This window comes from Panthera leo, chromosome D3 (assembly GCF_018350215.1).
Source record: "Panthera leo isolate Ple1 chromosome D3, P.leo_Ple1_pat1.1, whole genome shotgun sequence".
Taxonomy (NCBI): Eukaryota; Metazoa; Chordata; class Mammalia; order Carnivora; family Felidae; genus Panthera; species Panthera leo.
In genome coordinates, this window is record NC_056690.1 from 19,007,687 (window position 1) to 19,027,768 (window position 20,082).

At 47.3% G+C, this 20,082-nt stretch overlaps 2 protein-coding genes and 1 pseudogene across 2 annotated transcripts in view; all 3 read right to left on the reverse strand.

Annotated features, from left to right (window-relative positions):
• The window catches only part of GGT5 (gamma-glutamyltransferase 5), a 30,631-nt gene extending 16,188 nt beyond the window's left edge, over positions 1 to 14,443 (reverse strand). The window contains exon 1 of the mRNA XM_042911133.1: positions 13,913 to 14,443. Within this exon, the coding sequence (XP_042767067.1) occupies positions 13,913 to 14,085 (173 nt within the window). The 5' untranslated portion in view covers positions 14,086 to 14,443. The remainder of the gene's footprint in view (positions 1 to 13,912) is intronic.
• Positions 8,997 to 13,532, reverse strand: LOC122203953 (annotated as a pseudogene).
• A 2,696-nt stretch (positions 14,444 to 17,139) lies between the features above and the next one.
• GGT1 (gamma-glutamyltransferase 1) overlaps positions 17,140 to 20,082 on the reverse strand; it is a 33,242-nt gene continuing 30,299 nt past the window's right edge. The window contains exons 11-15 of the mRNA XM_042910370.1: positions 18,539 to 18,726; positions 18,194 to 18,321; positions 17,985 to 18,097; positions 17,791 to 17,904; positions 17,140 to 17,459 (exon numbers count right to left, since the gene is read on the reverse strand). Of these exons, the coding sequence (XP_042766304.1) occupies positions 17,313 to 17,459; positions 17,791 to 17,904; positions 17,985 to 18,097; positions 18,194 to 18,321; positions 18,539 to 18,726 (690 nt within the window). The 3' untranslated portion in view covers positions 17,140 to 17,312. The remainder of the gene's footprint in view (positions 17,460 to 17,790; positions 17,905 to 17,984; positions 18,098 to 18,193; positions 18,322 to 18,538; positions 18,727 to 20,082) is intronic.

A 20,082-nucleotide genomic window follows, 5' to 3' on the forward strand; every position in this document is an offset into this window, starting at 1 on the left:
AGTCCCAGAAGAGCAGGAAAAAGTGACAGAAGGTTTATTTGAACAAATTATAGCTGAGAACTTCCCTAGTCTGGGGAAAGAAACAGGCATTCAAGTCCAAGAGGCACAGAAAACTCCCCTCAAAATCAACAAAAGCATGCCAACACCAAGACATATCACAGTGAAACTTGACAAAGAGAATTCTGAAAGCTAAGGACAAAAGGTCCTTAACCTAAAAGGGCAGATACATAAGGTTTGCAGCAGACCTGTCCACAGACTTGACAGGCCAGAAGGGAGTGGCGTTACATGTTAAATGTGCTAAGTGGGAAAAATAGGCAGCCAAGAATACTTTATCCAGCAAGGTTGTTACTCAGAATAGAAGGAGAGTAAGGAGTTTCCAAGACAAGCAAAACCTAAAGGAGTTCATGACCGCTAAACCAGCCCTGCAAGAAATATTAAAGGGGACCCTTTCAGTGGGAAAGAGAGACCAAATCGACAAAGACTAGAAGGGAACAGAGACAATCTACAGGAACTATTACTTTATAGGTAATACAATGGCACTAAATTAATATATATCAACAATTACTCTAAATGTAAATAGACTAAATGCTCCAATCAAGACATAGGGTATCAGAATGTATTAAAAAAACAAGCCCCATTGATATGTTGCTTACAAAAGACTCATTTTAGACCCAAAGTCACCTCCATATAGAAAGGGAGGGGATGGAGAACCATTTATTATGCTAATGGACATCAAAAGAAAGCTAGAGTCGCCTACTTATATCAGACAAACTAGATTTTAAAACAAAGACTGCAAAAAGAGATTATATCACAGTAAAGGGGTCTATCCAATAAGAAGAGCTAACAATCATGAATATTTATGCCCCCAATTTGGAAGAAGCCAAGTATATAAATCAATTAATAAGAAACTTAAAGAAACTCATTGATAATAATGCAATAATAGTAGGGGACTTTAAAACCCCACTTATAGCAATAGATATATCTAAGCAGCAGTTCAACAAGGAAACAATGGCTTTGAATGACACACTGGACCAGATGGACTTAACAGATATATTTAGAGAATTTCATCCTAAAGCAGCAGAATACACATTCTTTTTGAGTGCACACGGAACATTCTCCAAAATAGATCACATACTGGGTTACAAATCAAGTCTCAACCAGTGCATACCATGCATATTTTCAGATTACAATGCTATGAAACTTGAAGTCAACCACAAGAAAAAATTTAGAAAGACCACAAATACATGGAGGTTAAAGAACATCCTACTAAAGAATGAATGGGTTAACCAGGAAATTAAAGAAGAAATTTGAAAATACATAGAAGAAAATGAAAATGAAAATACAACATTCTAAAACCTTGGGACACAGCAAAGGTGGTCATAAGAGGGAAGTGTGCAGCAATACAGGTCTTCATCAAGAAGCAAGAAATGTCTAAAATACACAACCTAGTCTTACATCTAAGGAACTGGAAAAAGAACAGCAAATCAAGCCTAAAACCAGCAGAAGAAGGAAATAATAAAGATTAGAGCAGAAATAAATGATATAGAAATAAAAAGAAACAGAACAGATTGAAACTAGGAGCTGATTCTTTGAAAGAATTAGTGGGGTGTCTGGGTGGCTCAGTCAGTTGAGTGTCCAGCTTCAGCTCAGGTCATGATCTCACGGTTTATGGGTTTGAGCCCTGTGTCGGGCTCTGTGCTGGCAGCTCAGAGCCTGGAGCCTGCTTCCAATTCTGTGTCTCCCTCTCTCTCTGCCCCTCCACCACTAGTGCTCTGTCTCTCTCAAAAACTAAATAAACATTAAAAAAAATAAAACAAAAGAAAGAAAGAAGGAAGGAAAGAAAGAATTAGCAAAATTGATAAACTCCTAGCCAGACTTAAGTTGAAGAGAAAGGACCCAAATAAATAAAATCACAAAATTTAAGAAGAGAGATCACAATCAACACCACAGAAATACAATTAGAATATTATGAGCAATTATATATAAACAAATTGGGCAATCTGAGAAGAAGTGAATACATTCCTAGAAACATATAAACAACCAAAACCGAAACAGGAAGAAAGAGAAATTTGAACCGACCCATAATCAGCAAAGAAACTGAATCAGTAATCAAAAGTCTCCCAACAAACAAGTGTCCAGGGCCAGATGACTTCCCAGGGGAATTCTATCAGACATTTAAAGAAGAATTAATACCTATTCTTCTGAAACTGTTCTAAAAAATATAAATGGAAGGAAAACTTCATTAGCTTGATTCCAAAACCAGACAAGGACCAATTATAATGACAAGGACCAGACAAGGAGAATTATAGACCAATATCCCCAATGAACACGAATGCAAAAATTCTCAGCAAGATACTAGCAGATTGACTCCAACAGTACATTAAAAGAATTATTCACCATGATCAAGTGGGGTTTATTCCTGGGCTGTAGCGGTAGTTCAATATTCACAGATCAACCAATGTGACACACCACATTAGTACAAGAAAGGATAAGAACCACATTATCCCCTCAATAGATGAAGAAAAAGCTTTCGACAAAATACAGCATCCAATCTTGATAAAAACCCTCAAAAAAGTAGGAATAGATGGAACATACCTCAACATCATGAAGGCCATATATGAAAGACCCACAGCTAATATCGTCCTCAAGGGGGAAAAACTGAGAGCTTTTTCCCCAAGGTCAGGACTACAGCACGGATGTCCACTGTCACCACTGTTGTTCAAGATAGTACTGGAAGTCCTAGCCTCAGCAATCAGACAACAAAAATGTTTATAGCAGCACTATCAGCAATAGCCAAATTATGGAAAGAGCCCAATGAATGAATAAAGCCCTGATGAATGGATAAAGATGATGTGGTGTATATATACACACAATGGAAATATTACTTGGTGATCAAAAAGAATGAAATCTTGTCATTTGCAACGACATAGGTGGAACTAGAGTGTATTATGCTAAGCAAAATAAGTCAGTCAGAAAAAGACAAAAACCGGGTGCCTGGGTGGCTTAGTCAGTTAAGCGTCCACTTCGGCTCAGGTCATGATCTCATGGTTCGTGAGTTCGAGTCCTGCGTCGGGCTCTGTGCTGACAGCTCAGAGCCTGGAACCTGCTTCAGATTCTGTCTCTCCCTCTCTCTCTGCCCTTCCCCTGCTCATGTTGTCTCTCTCTGTCTCTCAAAAATAAATAAACGTTAAAAAAAAATTTTTTTAAAGAAAAAGACAAAGATCATATGATTTCATTCATATGTGGAATTTAAGAAGCAAAACAGATGAACATAGGAGAAGGGAAGGAAAAATAAAATAAGATAAAAACAGAGAGGGAGGCAGACCATGAGACTCAATTATAGAGAACAAACTGAGCATTGCTGGAGGAAAGGTGGGGGGGGGAGCTAAATGAGTGATAGACGTTAAGGAGGGCACTTGTAGTGAGCACTAGGCGGTATATGTAAGTTATGAATCCTTAAATTCTACTCCTGAGACCAGCATTATACCATATGTTAACTGACTTGAATCTAAATAAAGACTTGGAAGAAAAAAAAAATAAACATGCAAGAACTCAGTGAATATTTTCCCCAAGAACCCTTCCTGAAGAATCTAATAAAAAGCATACCTCAGAACCAAAATAACTGGAAAGACTTGGACATGAGTGGGAGTAAGAATTAAATATATATTTACATGTAGACCTAAAACTAAAAATGATGGTTGTAATGGAATTAGTACAGCAACTTAATGGCTCTGGTTCTGAAGATGTAGGTACAGCACAACCATAAAAAATGGATTGGAGATATGGTTTTGAGGACATGACTGTTGTCTTTTACTTATGGGCCAGTCAAATGACAATTTAAAAGAAAAAACTCTTTGGAGGCATCTGGATGGCTCAGTTGGTTAAGCGCCTGACTTTATAGCTCAGGCCATGATCTCATAGTTGGTGAGTTTGAGCCCCGCATCAGGCTCTTGGCTGTCAGCACAAAGCCTACTTGGAATCTTCTGTCCCCCTCTCTCTCTGCCCCTCTCCTCCTCCCCTCTCTCTCTCTCTCCCTTTCTCTCTCTCTCAAAAATAAATAAACATTAAAAAAATACTCGTTGGTTTACAGACCACCCCAGTATTGATAAAAGTAAATGTGCCTGTGTTCTTACACATGAAGTTGGATGCGTAGATGGGTTAAATGAACCAATGAAAAATTTCCTTTTAATGATTCTGTGGACAGAAAACTCATTTGGTGGGAAGAGAGAAAATTAGCTAAAAAAGTGGTAGAAACAGCTAAAGCTGTTATGGATGGTGAGGCCTATTGTGTGGATACAAAAAGGAAGATGGGAGTGAGAAGAAAGAAGCTGTATAAGAAATAGAATAAGGTTTGATAGAATGATAGGTATTAACTAAGAGTAAGAAGATATCCCATATCCCTTCAGATCCTATCTTGGGAGAGATAAAAAACAGGGGGAAGAAGAGGTTTCCAGGTAATTTCAGTATTACCCATGGTGGGGAATTCTATCAGTCCAGTAGGATAGACATAAAGATTTTTATTTTGAGGAATCGGTTCATGTTATTGCAGAGGCTGGCAAGTTCAAAATCTGCAGGGCAGGTCAGAGGGATGGAAACTCAGGATTTTTATGTTACAGATTCTTTTCCCAGAAACCTGTTTTTGTAGTTCCGGTCTTCAACTGATTGGCCATGGCCCACCCAGGTTTCGGGATGATCTGTTTTAAAGTCAACTGAATGAAATGTTAATCACATCTATAAAATACCTTGAGAGCAACATCTAGACTAATATTTGACCAAATTACTGGGCACCATAGCCTAGTTTAACCATCAGAGGAGCAAATAGAGAATATCCCCAAAAAAGTAGGAGAACTACAAGTATCATATTTATATATCTAATATTGTAATTACATATAATATATAACATACAATAAAGATACCAACAGAAATATAATAACCATTAGAGCAAAAATACAAGCCTCTTGATATTAAAAGCTATGCCAGGGGCGCCTGGGTGGCTCAGTCGGTTAAGCGGCCGACTTCGGCTCAGGTCACGATCTCGCGGTCTGTGAGTTCGAGCCCCGCATCGGGCTCTGTGCTGACAGCTCAGAGCCTGGAGCCTGTTTCAGATTCTGTGTCTCCCTCTCTCTGATCCTCCCCCGTTCATGCTCTGTCTCTCTCTGTCTCAAAAATAAATAAACATTAAAAAAAAAAAAGTAAAAAAAAAAAAGTAAAAGCTATGCCAAAAAGAGAAAGTAAGTGATATATTTTCTTGTTTTGCAAAAACAAACAAACAAACAAATAAACAAACCAGACATAATAGCAAAAAAAGAAAAAGAAAATGAGAAGGAGATATATAAATTAAAAAAAAAACAGGAAAAATAAATCAGAGACAAATGAAAATGATTCCCTCTAAAAGACTGAATAGGAACAGAATGAAGGTAAGGTGAATGAGATCTTTGAGGATATCTTTTTACATAGTTTTGACTTGTATTCAAAAATAAAATTAAAACAAAAAGGATGAAAAAGGAAACCCTAACATTGAATATGAACTGAAAAAAAATTAAGCTAACGTATATTGAACTGATAATCACATAGGAAAAAAATTTAATTGTACCATACATCTTTTGTGGGATATATGCTAAAGACAAATACAACAACAACAAAACCATGCAAAGAGATCTCAAACTTTACTTAGATTCATTGAGTGACACTATTGAATTAACTTGGAGACTATTTTGTGAGTACTTGGGGATAGAATGAGTAAGTAAATATATTTGATGGGAACTTCTTTTACCATGGTAGAGGAGACACACAGATGAGAGGAAAATGAGAAGAAGCCTATCATGGTGGATCTGAACTGGAGGTCTCAGTACAGACTCATGACATTTGTATGTTTCTTCTGGTTCTATGCATTGACACATCATAGAAGCAATGGCTTCCCTATATCAGTGAACACTCCTAGCACTTAAATCTTGGTTTCTGAAATACCATAATCTACTAATTCCTGATTTCAGATCTGGCTGAGGGGATATACAAGCAGATCCTGGAACATTTTGGGCTAGAAGTCAAGAAAATTTTCTAAGACTAATGGATTTGTGTAAAAGAACATAGTTGCTGGCTTAGAGGGGCTCTCTTTGGTCAAATCTGTAACAGTTTGGGCATCAAAAACAATAACAATGTTGGATTATAACATATTGAATTAAGACAACCCTTGAGGGGTGCCTGGGTGGCTCAGTCAGGTAGGCGTCCGACTTTGGCTCAGGTCATGATCTCATGGCTCCTGGTTGGAGCCCCACGTCGGGCTCTGTGCTGACAGCTCAGAGCCATCAGCCTGCTTTGGATTCTGTGTCTCCTTCTCTCTGCCCCTCCCCCACTTGCTCTCTCTCTCTCTCTTTCAAAAATAAATAAACATTGGAAAAAAAGTTTTTAATTAAAAAAGTCATTAAAAAGACAATCCTTGAGTCAATAATGATACTCAAGAACATCTAGGTTGGGTAAGAGGGGATCTCCTTTATAAAAGAATGCCAGCTAATGAATGTTGAAGAAATGACAGGTTTAGAAATCACCTTTTTGCAACACAAATTTATTTATTCAGACAAGGACCAAAATAGATGCTAAAACATGGGGTCAAGTGTTGTTTAATAAAAGGATACTCGCCTGGTCTCAAAGTATCAAACCATATGTTACTTATTTAATAGGGAACTACCCCTTACAGTGGAGAGATCTGGAAGATACCACTTTTATGATGTGATCCAACTTAGCATCACCAATGATAGGAGATCCTTTGTGTTTAACCTGGATCTGATCATGAAGAAATAATTAGAGGAGCGCCTGGGTGGCTCAATCAGTTAAGCATCCGACTTCAGCTCAGATCATGATCTCATGACTCATGAGCTCGAGGCCTGCATTGGGGGTCTCTGCTGTCAGCACAGAACCCACTTCGGATCTTCTGTATCCTCTTCTCTCTCTCTGCCCCTCCCCCCCCCTCAAAAATAAATATCAAAAAATTTTTAAAGATTAAAAGAAAGAAATAATAGACAATAGACAATACTAGACAAACCAAGATTGTGAAACAAGACTGTGATACAACTGGACTGGCTTCCTTAAAAACGTTAATATCATAGAAGATCAATTGTTTGTTCATTTCTTTTAAAGAGGCAAAGAAGGGGCACCTGGGTGGCTCATTTGGTTGAGTGACCAACTCTTGATTTTGGCTCAGATCATGATCCCAGGGTTGTGAGATAAAGCCCCGCATCAGGCTTCATAAGTGTGGAACCTGCTTAAGATTTTTCTCCCCCCTCCTGTCTCTCTCTCTCTCTCCCCCCACCCCAACCCCTCTCCCCCACTCACACACTCTCTCCTCTAAAATAAATAAATAAATAAAATAAAAATAAAGAAGCAGGGGGAAGTTCTAGATTAAAGAAGACTAAAGAAACATGATAATCACTGATTGGATACTGGATGTAAAGAAATAAATAAGTAGAAGATAGATGATAGATGATAGATAGGAGGGAAGAAAGAAAATAGATGATAGAATTATTGGATCAACTGGGAAAATTTGAACTGGATGAGGTATCAAATTTTCTTGAGCGTGATAATGGTATCAGTGTTATATAGGAGAATATCTTATTCTTAGTAGATATATACTTAAGTAGTTAGGGATAAAGTGCCATGATTAAAGCAACTTACTTTTAAAAACATATAGATAGATTGGGGCACCTGGATGGTTCAGTCATTTGGGCATCCTACTTCGGCGCAGGTCACGATCTTGCGGTTCGTGAGTTCAAGCCCCACATCGGGCTCTGTGCTGACAGCTCAGTGTCCGGAGCCTGCTTCAGATTCTGTGTCTCCCTCTCACTCTGCCCCTCCCCTGCTCGCACTCTGTTTCTCTCTCTCTCTCAAAAATTAATAAAGATTTTAAAAATTAATAAAAATAGATAAATAGATAATACATGGAGTGAGAAAAAGAAAACAAGGTGAAATATTAACAATTGGTGAACCTAAGTGAAGGGTAAATGGGCATTCTTTCCATTTTTCTGTGGATTTAAAATTTTTTCAAAATAAAAATATAAACATTTAGGGGGAAAATAGCCACAACAACAGCAAAAAACTTGTGAAATGCATCTAAGCCAAACTTTGAGGGAAAATGATAGCTTTCATGTATCAGAAAAGAGTTTAAAAATCAATAACCTACGTACCCATCTTATAATTTGTGTATCTCAAGATGAGTTTTTTTGAAAAGCAACTCAAACTCAACAGAAGTAGAAGAATCAAGATAAAAATAGAAACTAGTGTAAAAGGTTATAAATGTATAATAAAGAAAATCAACAACACTAAAGTTGATTCTTCAAAAAGACACTAAAATTGATAAAACCCCTATCAAGATTGGTCAAGAACAAAGAGAGAAAACACTAATCACCAATACCAGGAATGAAAGAGGACTCACTACAGACCCAACAGACATTAAAAAGGTAATAAGAAAATGGTATTGACCAACTGTCTGTCAATAAAGGTGACAATTTGCATAAACTGAACAAATCCCTTGCAAAGAATTAACTAAAAAGGATACAAGAAGAAATAAAAATGTGATAGTCTTGTATTTATTAAAGAAATAGAATCCATTATTGGGGTGCCTGGGTAGTTCAGTCTGCAGAGCATGGAACTCTTGATCTCAGGGTCATGAGTTTGAACCCCAAGTTGGATGTACAGATTACTTAAAAATAAAATCTCTAAAAGAAAGAAATAGAATCCATTATTTATTTATTTGTTTATGTATTTATTTATTTTTAAGTTTGTAAAGATTTAAAAATATACATTTAAAGAGAATACAAGTCCTCTTTGAAAGTAGTTAAGATCATTGATTGTGTTGACTTTGTCTCTCCTAATGAAACTTAGGAGAGGTGCATGACATCTCCCTCTACCCTCAAGTGGCCCAGTGTAGAAATCGCATTGTTCATGATCCCAGACACATTCACAGAGGACAGAACCACACAGACAGGCCCTATTCAAAATGGGAACTAGAAATATGTCAGCTCATCATGTCTGGCTTTGTGGGTCTGATAGTTGGACCAGGCCAAGGGCTTGTTTTCCTGTGGGAGACTTTCAAATACTCAAATGTGCACAAACTCATCATCATCAACTTGAACCTTGATGAAGTATTTCCTCCCCATGACCACCTGGCTCCTGAACTCCACAGCCTTAAAAGTAGCAAACTTGTTCTTTTCCTGCTCTTCCAGTAGTGGTTTCACATGGTTGGTGATGGTCTGGGTCTCAGCCGTGGCAGACTGCATGGCTGAAGGCGCCCCCACACATCTTGCTGGCAGGTATCAGGAGATGGGCCGAGCGGAACCCAGACCTGAGGTCCCTGCTCTGCTTAAGGCAGGTGGCCTTAGAATCCATTGTTTAACACCTTTACACACATACACAAATAACTCCAGCTCAAAAGCCTTAACCAGTACATTTTTCCAAGCATTTAAAGAGAAAATAACTTGGGCGCCTGGGTGTCTCAGTCAGCTGAGCGTCCGACTTTGGCTCGGGTCATGATCTCGGGTTTCGTGAGTTCTAGCTCTGCATTGGGCTCTCTGCTGTCAGCACAGAGACCACTTCAGATCCTCTGTTTCCCTCTCTCTTCCCCTCCCCCATTGGTTCTCATTCTCTCTCCTCTCTCTCTCTCTCAAAATAAAGAAACATTAAAAAAGACAGAGAAAATAACATCAATCTTAAAAAACAACAGGGGCGCCTGGGTGGCTCAGTTGGTTAAGCATCTGACTTTGGCTCAGGTCATGATCTCGCAGACTGTGAGTTCGAAAGCCCCACATCGGGCTCTGTGCTGACACTTTGGAGCCTGGAGCCTGCTTCAGATTCTGTGTCTCCCTCTCTCTTTGCCCCTCCCCTGCTTGTGTTCTGTCTCCCTCTCTCAAAAATAAACATTAAAAAAATTAACAAAAAAAAGCAAAAAACAACAAAACCTTGTCTCCTAGAGCATAGAAAAAAGAGAACACTTCCCAGCTCTTTTTATGAGGCCACTATAACTTTGATACCAAAACCTGACAAGGACATTATAAGAAAGGAAAAATACAGACCAGCATCTCTCATAAACATAAAGACAAATATCCTAAACAAAATGTTAACAAATCAGAGGTGACTGGCTGACTCAGTTGGTAGAGTATGCCACTCCTAATCTCTGGGTCGTAAGTTTAAGCCCCATGTTGGGTGGGGCTTTTAACTTTTAAAAAAAGTTAGCAAATCAAATAAAAATGATATTAAAATCATGAACAAATGGGGTTCTTCCAGGGATGCAAAGGTGGCTTAACAGTCATTGTATATCTTAAAAGACAGAAAAATTATTTATCTTGGTAACACAGAAAATACATTTGAAGAACAACCTGATAGGAAAATAGGCAGAAGATTTTAACAGAAACTTCATAAAAGAGGATGTTCAGATGACCAAGAATTACTTCCAACCCTCAGCATTAGGGATGGGTTTGCTCATTGTCTGTCTCACCCACCACAAAGGCAAGGACTTTGAACATCTGGGTTACCACTGTGACCCCAGCACAATGGCTGGCAGATAGTAGGTGCTGCTCATTCCTATTTGATGAAGGACCTTTTGGGAAGAGAAGCATTCTTGCACCCGCAAGGCCCACTGAGTTGTACTCTGTACACAACCATGTCCACAGGCATAATGGCCAGGGCTCAGGCCACCTGGGCTGGAGTTCCCACTCACCAGTTACATGATACTGGACACATAACTCAACCTCCCTGAGCCTGGCTCTTTTTTTTTTTTTTTTTTTTTAAGTATATTCTACACCCAACTTGGGTCTCCAACTCACAACTCTGAGAGCAAGATTCCCATGCTCTACCAATTGAGCCAGCCGGGCTCCCGGAGCCTGTGAGCGGGAGCAGTTCTCACCAGTAGAGAGCTAGAGTGCAGAACGATCATGCATTTTGAACATGTTTGGCTTCGAGGAACTGAGAGGCTGCTGTCACCATCACTGCTATCACAAACCCCCAGATGTGCACATTCACACATGCAGGTGCACACTGCCCAGGCAAACAAGTTCTTTCCACATCCACAGCCCTGAGGGAAGGAAATGCAGTAATTTCCCGGTGAGCTGGCCAGGAGTCCAGAGAACCACTAGGGCCACAGGGGCTGGGAGGGGAAGGAGCTATGAGCCTACTCCACAGTGGGGTCCCCTGCTCGGACCCTGGGTCCTACTCCTAACCCTGAGATGCCAACCCACATCCAATCCAATCTACTATAACAGTGGTCAGATTGCTGCCATCAAGGGAGCATCTCCTATGGGCCAGGCAAGCTTCATGCCTGCCCTTAAGGGGGCAAGTGCCAGCATGAGTCTCATTTCACAGAGGCTCAAAGGCCGCAAGAGCCTGCCAGAGTTTCTGCTCTCCCCTGTGCTGAGAGTGAAACCCACAGATCCCTGGATGGGTCGGAGCAGCTGGTAAGACCCAGCTCTCAGGGGCCCATCCCTGTCCCCACCTCCACAGCCCAGTGCTAGCCCAGACTCCAGTGCCCTAAAAGGTGAGTGCTCTGGACCCCACCATCCTCTTCTACGACTACTCCCTTTATCAGTAAAGCTCTGACCTTTACAGGCTGGCTAGGAGCTAAGCAGACATTGGAATCCAGGGCAGGGGGTGAAGGATTCTGAGAAGACCCCACCCTTCCAGCAGCCCAGGACAGTTTCCATCCCTGCAGAGGCCTCCTCCTTCTGTGACACCAGGAAGCTCCCTCCTGGGCAGGCCTAGTTTCTTTATAAATCAAGTGCAGCAATGAATCCCACTGGATTCTGGGAAAAGCAATGAATCTTCCCACCGAGGATCTTGTGGGAGGGCAGGTATTTCTGAGTGGCAGGTATATGTCACAAAGCTGAAAAGCCAACACTACCCTGAAGTTCATGCAGTCTCCCTAGAAGACAAGCACTTGCTCAGAGCCTCAGAACACCCAGTTTGCATGCACGCCTAACACACTGGGCCATAAGGCTGGAAGATGACAGACTAGAGAGAAAGGAACCTCACTGTCATCATGTGTCTATTTACCCATTACTCATGGTGCTGGGTCTCTACTCATGCCAACTTTAAGACCCCTCCCCCAGGGGCCCTGGCTGCAGAAATCATGGCCCCAAAGGAACAGACCTGGCACGGTAGGCTAGGAGGAGTTCGGGTCTGGGAGGCCTGCTGCTAAAAGGAGATGGTGGTGGGGAAGCTGGAGACAGCAGGGAGGAAGGAGAGTGGGCTTCAGGCAGGCAGCTCCCTTCAGAGCCTGCAGCAACATGGCCAGGAGCCCTCAAAGGGGAATCTTGGCCAGGAGGACCCCAGCCCAGCCAGGGTCTCTTGACCCCCTGTTCCACAGAAGCTGGGGCCAGCTCCAGGCTCCCTCCCACTCCTGGCTTCTTAAAACAAGAACAGGAAGTTGAGAGTGCTGTTTGACAAGTACACAAAACACCGGGGAGAAACCACATCCGCCTTCCTCACCAAGGAGACTTGCAGGGAAGATCTTGGGCTCAAGAGCAGAGACCCCAACCGCAGACCCTCACACATGCACAGCAGGACATTCCACAGAGAACCACAAGACAAGAACCTCTCCAAGGGGAGACACAGTGGGCCCAACCCCCCTCAAAGAAATGTGGCAGCGGCTCTCACTCCTGGGGACCATGTCCCCAGCACTGGTCTCTGGGTCCTGAAGCCCCTGCCTGGTTTGCAACTACAGCTATGGTTCAGGTGGGCACAACACCTCTGTATGTTCTCCAGAGCATGGGGGAGGGGAGGTTCACTCCCCTCCTATCACCTGGAAGGCCCCTGGGGAGACCAAACAGCCTGTTCCCCACTTGTCGCTGAGCTGCCACCCTCAGCCACTGTCATCATAGAAGGAGCCCTGAAGGAGGAGAGAGAAAGCCCTGAGAACAGCCCAGAGGACCAGGTCAGAGGACCAGAGACAGATGAACAGATGCACAGACAGACAGACAAAAGAAGGAAGGAAGGAAGGAAAAGGCAAGTTAATGCAACAGAAGGATAAAGCATACAGGAAAGGTGAAGCCAGAACAAAGACAGCCCAGAACACCACCTGCCCAGCAGTGGCTGGGCCAGGACTCGGCCGTGCTCCCCCTTGTGCTGGGACTGTCCCCTCGGTTTATAATGTATTTCTGATCCTGACAGTGATCCATGAGGCAGATATTCCGGGAAGCAGACCCGGCCAGCAGGGAGGGAATGATTTCTCAGGCTTCTTTCTTACAGGCCCGGGCTGGGGGCCAAGGGCCAGGAGGGGCGTCCTGCTATGTTCCGCTCCGGTAGGCAGTGGAAGCCTCTCATGAGCTAGGCTTCCTGGAAAAGAATAGGAAATGCAGGCCCCCTCTCCACCACCCACCTTGCCCCGGCCCCAGACATCAAACAGTCACTGGCTGGGCCCAGGCCCTGACATCAGAAGGGGAGGCTGTGGGGGACATGGTGCCAGAAAGGGCAGATTTCCTAGATCCTGGGTCAGGGGAGAGACTGGCCCCGGGTAGCACTGAGTGCACCCTGGCAAGCCAGGACTCACCCATACTTCTGGAAGAAAACCCCAGCCTTAGACAATTGTGTGGCTTCTCTGAAGGGCCAGTGCCAGTCATCAGGGTCAGCCCAGGCCAGACCAGGGACACTGTGGCAGTCCCCTCTCGGGGCTTCCCGAGGCCTGGAGCTAGAATAGACTCACACACCACCTCTGTCAATATCCCCAAGCCCCCTTCTGTCCTCTGCGCACACTTTTCTCCTGCTCTATGCAAGGGTCCTGGGGCTGCCTCCTTGCTGGACTCCAAACTCACGTGACCCCCACCACCAGTGCACACACACATGCACCTTCTCCACACTCTCACCACGGGTCACAAAGTGTCCAGGAGGAGCCAGCCACTGAGAGCCACCCAGCTCCCACCCACCTCTTACTCACCGTCCAATCTCCGAGCAGACCTTGGAGTCAGCGGCGACCGCAGCGTGGGCAAAGGCCTGGGAGCCGCAGTGGGCATGGTGGCGAGAGAGGACCACGGCGGGCACGATGATGGCTAGGGCCAGCCCCAATCCCAGAAGGACCATGCTGACCATGGCCCTGCGTCCCTGGGCCATGGCTCTGAGGTCCAGGGTGGAGAGAGAAGGCAGGTAGACAGACAGATGGGTGGATGAATGAACAAGATGGGCAGATAGACTCACAGGTGATTGGACAGATGAACAAATAGATGGAGGCCAGAGACAGACAAACAAATGGATTGACAGTCCAGATAGCTGGACAAAAGATAGTAAGAGAAGGTTGGACAGAGATGGGATTACAGACAGTGGACAGACAGGTTTACCAATGAACAGAGGCACCCAGAGGACAGGTGGGTGTATGGACGGACAGCTGGCGATGGCAGGGCTGCTGCCCGACTCTAACGCTTGCTATGAGAGGCAGAGCTGGCCACATGCCTGAACTTCCAGTTTTCAGTCCCTGTTCTTGGCCCTGGCGGGACGCCAGGGACCAGGGCGTTTGTGGGGAGTTTTCCTTCCAGAAAGGAGAAAGCAACCGCCGTTAACTCCCTCATTCCTGCAGCCTGCCCCCTGCAAGCCTTGATGATACAAACACCCCTCCTCCCCAGGGCTATCCCAACCCACGTGCTTGAGGACTTGGCGCCTACTGCCCACAAGACAGCTGGGGTTCAGGATGCCCAGAGCCCCCGCGGCCATTCTCCAGTTCCCAGCAAAGCCAGGACAGCAGGGTTCAGGCCTGTCTGCCCAGTCCCCTCCCCTGGATCAGGCTCAGAGAGACAAGGGGGCCAGAGTGGCACCCCGACTCCTGCCTTCTTGGTGTGACCCTGCCCAGCAACAGCTTGCCCTAGTATCCTCAGAGTCAGAGGACAGTGGAGATGTTTGGGACACAGAGGTAGGGCTGAAGGGGGCCAGAGACAAAGGGAGGGAGGACCTAAGGCGATGTCACTCAGGACCCGGGTTCAAGTCCCAGCTCAGCCGCAGCCTAGCCAGGGAACAAGGGTGCTAGGAAGGGGTTCAGCTTCCCAATCTGCATCAAACACCCAGGACTACAAGACATCTATGTGAGGAATGCAGACAGGGACTGCACCCAGCCCTTGGCACCCACTACCCCTGGGGCCCGCTGTCCTAGAAATGCCACCATGGGCCTCCAGAGAGTAAGGCTGCCCTCCCATCTGCCTCTCTGCCCTTCCCTGGCAATGTGTCTGCTTCCCTGTGTCTGTGGTGACAGTGCCTCCTCTCCTGGGGACACTGGCCTAGGCCCTCCCTTGCCCAGACCTCAGGGTGTCCAACAGGGAGGCTGCTGGGGGAGAGGGGACCCTTTGAGTCCCCTCTTGACCAGGCTCACAGGGGCACAGGGTGCAGGGGCCACAGGCTGGACTCCCACTCACAAAGCCCCCATGCCCCCCCACCCCGTATGTCCTCTATCTTCCTTCCCAGCTGAGCACTGCCCTCCCCAGGCCTCTCTACACCTCCTGGTATAGCAGAGAAACCATGCCCATTCAGCGACACAGACTGCTGGGCTCTGTCCCAAGCTTCTGGTCAGCCTGGACAGGCTCTCTAGTAGGCCCGTTCCCACAGTTGCCTTGTGGGATGGGGAGGGCTGTGGGCGCCTTTTCCTGCCCCCACTATCCCCCACAGCACAGTGACATTGCTCAACCAGGAAACAAAGTGCATTCCTGGGCCAGCGCCAGCCCACCCGCTAGGAGGCAGGGGCGGCAGAGACAGCAGGTCTGAGGCATCAGGAGTGGGACATCCCCCCTCCTCTCCCCAGCCATCCTGGTCAGGCTGAGGCCAGGGTGCGAGGGCTGGAGGAACAAAGGCCCAGGAAAGGAAGGACCATCAAGGTAGGCCTGGCTAGAGATGTGGCTGGGGAGGCTTAGCTGAGAAGGGTCCTGAGTATCCATGTCTGGAGGGGAGGGGTAGGAGATGATGGGAAGGAAAGAGAGAGGAAAGCAAGTCCCTCAGCCCCTGAGGGAGGCTTCAGCTGAGCCCGTGGGGTCTGGGGAACTGGGTGCACTCTGCCCACATGTGGGAGCCCAAGGAGCTTCCCCTCCAGCAGGAACAAGACCAGCCCCTCAGGCCTCAGTCTTCTCTTCTGCAAACAGGGCTATGGCCTTTCCTCTGGCACCAAAATGAAGGCTGAGGAGGTTTGCACACCCCAGCAGCCCAGCCTCCATCCTGTCTCCGGGGGACCCCAGCGGTACTACCCTCTGGGGCTCAGGGCCCAGATTGCAGATATAAACCCCATTTCCTTGTGGGTACTTTGGAAACACCGGGTTTTCCTGCCTTGTGAAGGAGAGCCCAGACCTGGTCTCCCCTGGCCTCTGTGTCCCTGGTCTCAGGGGTTCCCCACTCATGTTCACTGGTCAGGGGGACATCTGGCCATCAGGTTGTGACACCCCTTCCCCTGCTCACCCCCTCTAGCCTTTCACAGCTCCTCACGTCAGGCATCACAACCGAGTGTAGGAGACAAGTTAGCAGACCCCAAGGGAGGGCAGGAGGGGCTGGCCTGTGGTGGAGGGGGCAGGGTGCTGTGGCCCACGGCCCCTCCAGGCCCCGCTCCTGGGCTGCATTCTCTGGCGGCCCGCCAGTCCAGCTCTGACCCTCAGGATCTGGGGACCTTTTCCAGCTCACTGTTCCCTGAGAACTGGGCCTCTTTCTGGAGCTGACCACAGCTTGAATTTCATTCTATTCTAGGTTTGTGCTTGGAAAATCCCCCGGAACCTGACTGTGACTAAGAAGTTTTGCTCCAGCCTCTTGCCCAATCCCACTCTTCAGACCTCAGGTTCACTTCCATGTGTCCTCCACAGTGTGAGCGGGGGCTCCCACCAGGCTGAAGAGGTAGCAGAGTTGATAAGCTTTTTCTGCTGGGTGCACGCTGGCCGAGTAAACTCCGGGGCTGTGACACCCCCTGGTGGTTAATGCTGGGAAGTGCCACTGTCCGGGCCAGAAGAGCGGCGACCTGGCCCCTGAGGCTCAGGGTACCGAAGGATAATGTTTGGTATGGGTCTGCCCCGCCCCTCACCCACCCTCCCACTGGGCTCTCATGAAAATTCTGAGGCTAGCTCCAGCACCTGAGGGGTAAAGACCTCTGAATCCCACCTCTTCACCCTTCCCCACCTGACAGCTCCATTTCACACACACAGGATGCTGAGGTCCAGGGATATGGGAGCCTGGCTGGCAAGGCTGCCCAGAGCCTGATGGTGTGGCCCCCATTTATTGCACTGCTTTGTCACTCACAGGGGAAGCAAATCCCCTCAAAGTCCCACTTTGGCCCCAGCGGGCATCTCATCCTTAGGTCGCCAGTCAGCCTTGCCCGCCCTGAGTACTCAGTAGCCAGCAGGCTCCCCGCCTTTCCTGGAATCTGAGGCAGCTGCCCAGCCACCAGCCGTGTGGACAATGGCCTGTACCACAGCGATGAAGTTGGAAGTGACCTCAGCGTGGTGGTGCCGGGTCTTCAGGGCTGCAACCACCGCCTGGAGGTGGGAGGGGATAGAGAGGCCTCAGCAGGGCCCAAGATGCCCTGCGAACCACATAGACCCACACTGAAACACACAGGTAGTGCCATTTCTGCCCCAGCGGCCAGGAAGAGCAAGTTGGGGGCAGACGGTCCTATTGGGTCTCACCGGAGCAGGTAGACTGACTCACATCCCACAAGGGTTCAAGATGGCCCAGGCAGTAGGTGTGAAGGTATCTGCCCCAGGCAGAGGGGCAGTCTACTCCATGATGACTCAGGAGATCCAGGCCTCCCTCCCAGGACACCCTGTGACCCCCACCTTGTGACTATTTCCTTGACTCTTTACCCACCTGGTCAGTGTCTTTCTCCAGGGTCGTGGTGTTAGGCAGAAGCTGGTTGTGCAGTCGGGGCTCCTCTACTGCCCGCTTCACATCGTAGCCAAACCACAGGTTATGGATGATGGCCTGGAGGTGGCAGGGGGGGCAGTGAGGGGGTCAGTGTGGTCCAGGGACAGGGGCTGGGGGGATAAATGGGTGATACCTACCAGCGCAGTGGCTGTGGTGATTTTCGTGCCCCCAGAGGCACCCACCACCATGCGGACCTGGCCATCCCGGCCCACGATGATCGCTGGACACATGGATGAGAGTGGCTGCTTCCCTGCGATCACCAGGTGGATGGGTGGGGACAGAGATGCTGGTCAGCTGCCTGCCCAGGACACCAGCCCTCTCCCCACCTGAGCCCCCTGCCCCACACCTGGTTTGATGAAGTTGGCTGGTGAGGGGGGCACCCCGAACTGGTTGGTGATGTTGGGGGAGCTGAAGTCATCCATTTCATCATTGAAGAGGATCCCACTGACCCGTGATCGTACCTTAGAACCAAAGCTGAAGACCAGCTGAGTCAGCCAGCTATGGCGAACCCAGCCCCACCCTGCCCAGCCCCTACCCACCCCCCAAAGCTCCAGCTCTCTCCCGGTGAGGCTGAGGGTACATGTTCTACCAAGGTGGGGCCTCAGTTCCCACCATGAAAGAGGTCGATGGAGCCCCCTTCTAGGACATGCAAGCAGCCCCCAGACCACCCAGGTCACCCGGCAGCCCCTACTAGAGGTTGATGGTGCTGGTGGCCGACACAGCGCTGCCGTCCTCTGCAACCACGGACAGGTGGGCAGTGCCACCATCATCAGGCGTGTAGAACTCAGGCTCATAGTAGGGGAACGGGTGAGTGGTATCATCAGAGATCCGGGCCCGGAGCTGGGCGGCAAAGAACTCGGAGCTCATGTTGCGGACCACCTGCCGAGACCCCAGAGCTGGCCTGAGGAGGTGGGGAGGGGGTGGGGAGGGGGCACAGGCTTGTGCGAGCAGCTCTTGGGAAGCCCCCAACATGGCCCTGACCACAACCCTCCTGCACCCTCAACATCACATGGCCCTCTGATCCCCTCTTTCCAGCCTTTGTCTGTACTGCAGTCCAGAAATTCAGTATTTATCTGTCCACCCCACAACACCCCACTCTTGCAGCATTCAATCATTCATTCATTCATGGAGCTTGTGCTGTGTGCTTGGATCAACAGGGAACAGACGTACAGATCCCAGCCCTCCTGGCAGGGAAGACCAAGGCAGGCAGGGACATGTTGAAAAGAACAAGCCAGGTAAAAGGGATAGGGAGGGATGAGGTGGGGACCAAGTGGTCAGGGAGGGCTTCTCAGAAGAGGTGATATCTGAAAAGAGCTGTGAATGTGGCCTGAGTGATAAAATGCAAAGGCCCTGAGGCAGGCCTGGAGTGATAGAGGGTGAATAGGGTCAAGGTGGTAGAAAAGGTCAACAGGGGCTGATCCTATAAGTCTTCATAAGCCCCATAAGGACTTTGGCTTTTTCTCTGAGCCACCTGGTCCTGGGACAGAAGAGTGACCACACTGGTGAGTCACAGGACCCCTCTGGCAGCTATGTGAAGGTAAAAGGGTAGAACCCAACTGGGAAGCTATGACATCAAACATCAACCATGTGAGAGATGGTAGCTGGCCCAGCTGGGAGAGAATCAATGGCCCCAATGTCTTCAATCCAGAGTGCCCATTAGCTGAGGAGATGAACACTGCAGATGGCCAGTGTAGGAGACAGTCAGGAGCTTGATTTTGAACAGGTGCCCTTGGGACCCTGAAGAGCCTGTCTCAGGTGGGTGGTAGACCTACATGTGGGCAAGATCAGGCTGAGGGATAAACATGGAGCCATTAGCTTCTGGTGGCTGCTTAAAGCCATGAGTCTGGGGGCACCTGGGTGGCTCAGTTGGTTGAGCATCTGACTCTTCATTTGTGGCTCAGGTCATGATTCCAGGGTCATGGGATTGAGACCTGCATTGGGTTCTGTGCTGAGCATGGAGTTTGCCTAAGATTCTCTCTCTCTCTCTCTCTCTCTCTCTCTCTCTCTCTGTCCCTCTCCCCAGCTTGTGTGCTCTAAAACAAAAACAAAAACAAAAAAACAAAAACAAAAACAAAACAAACAAAAACTAAAAAAAAGCCATGACCCTGAATAGGGTCCCCACAGTGGTGAGGACAGAGAAAGAGGAGAGTAGATGAGACAGGAGCCAACAAGGAAGGCCCCTGGGGACTAAGCAAAGGAAATGCCTCCAGAATTTTCCAGCAACATCCCACAGGG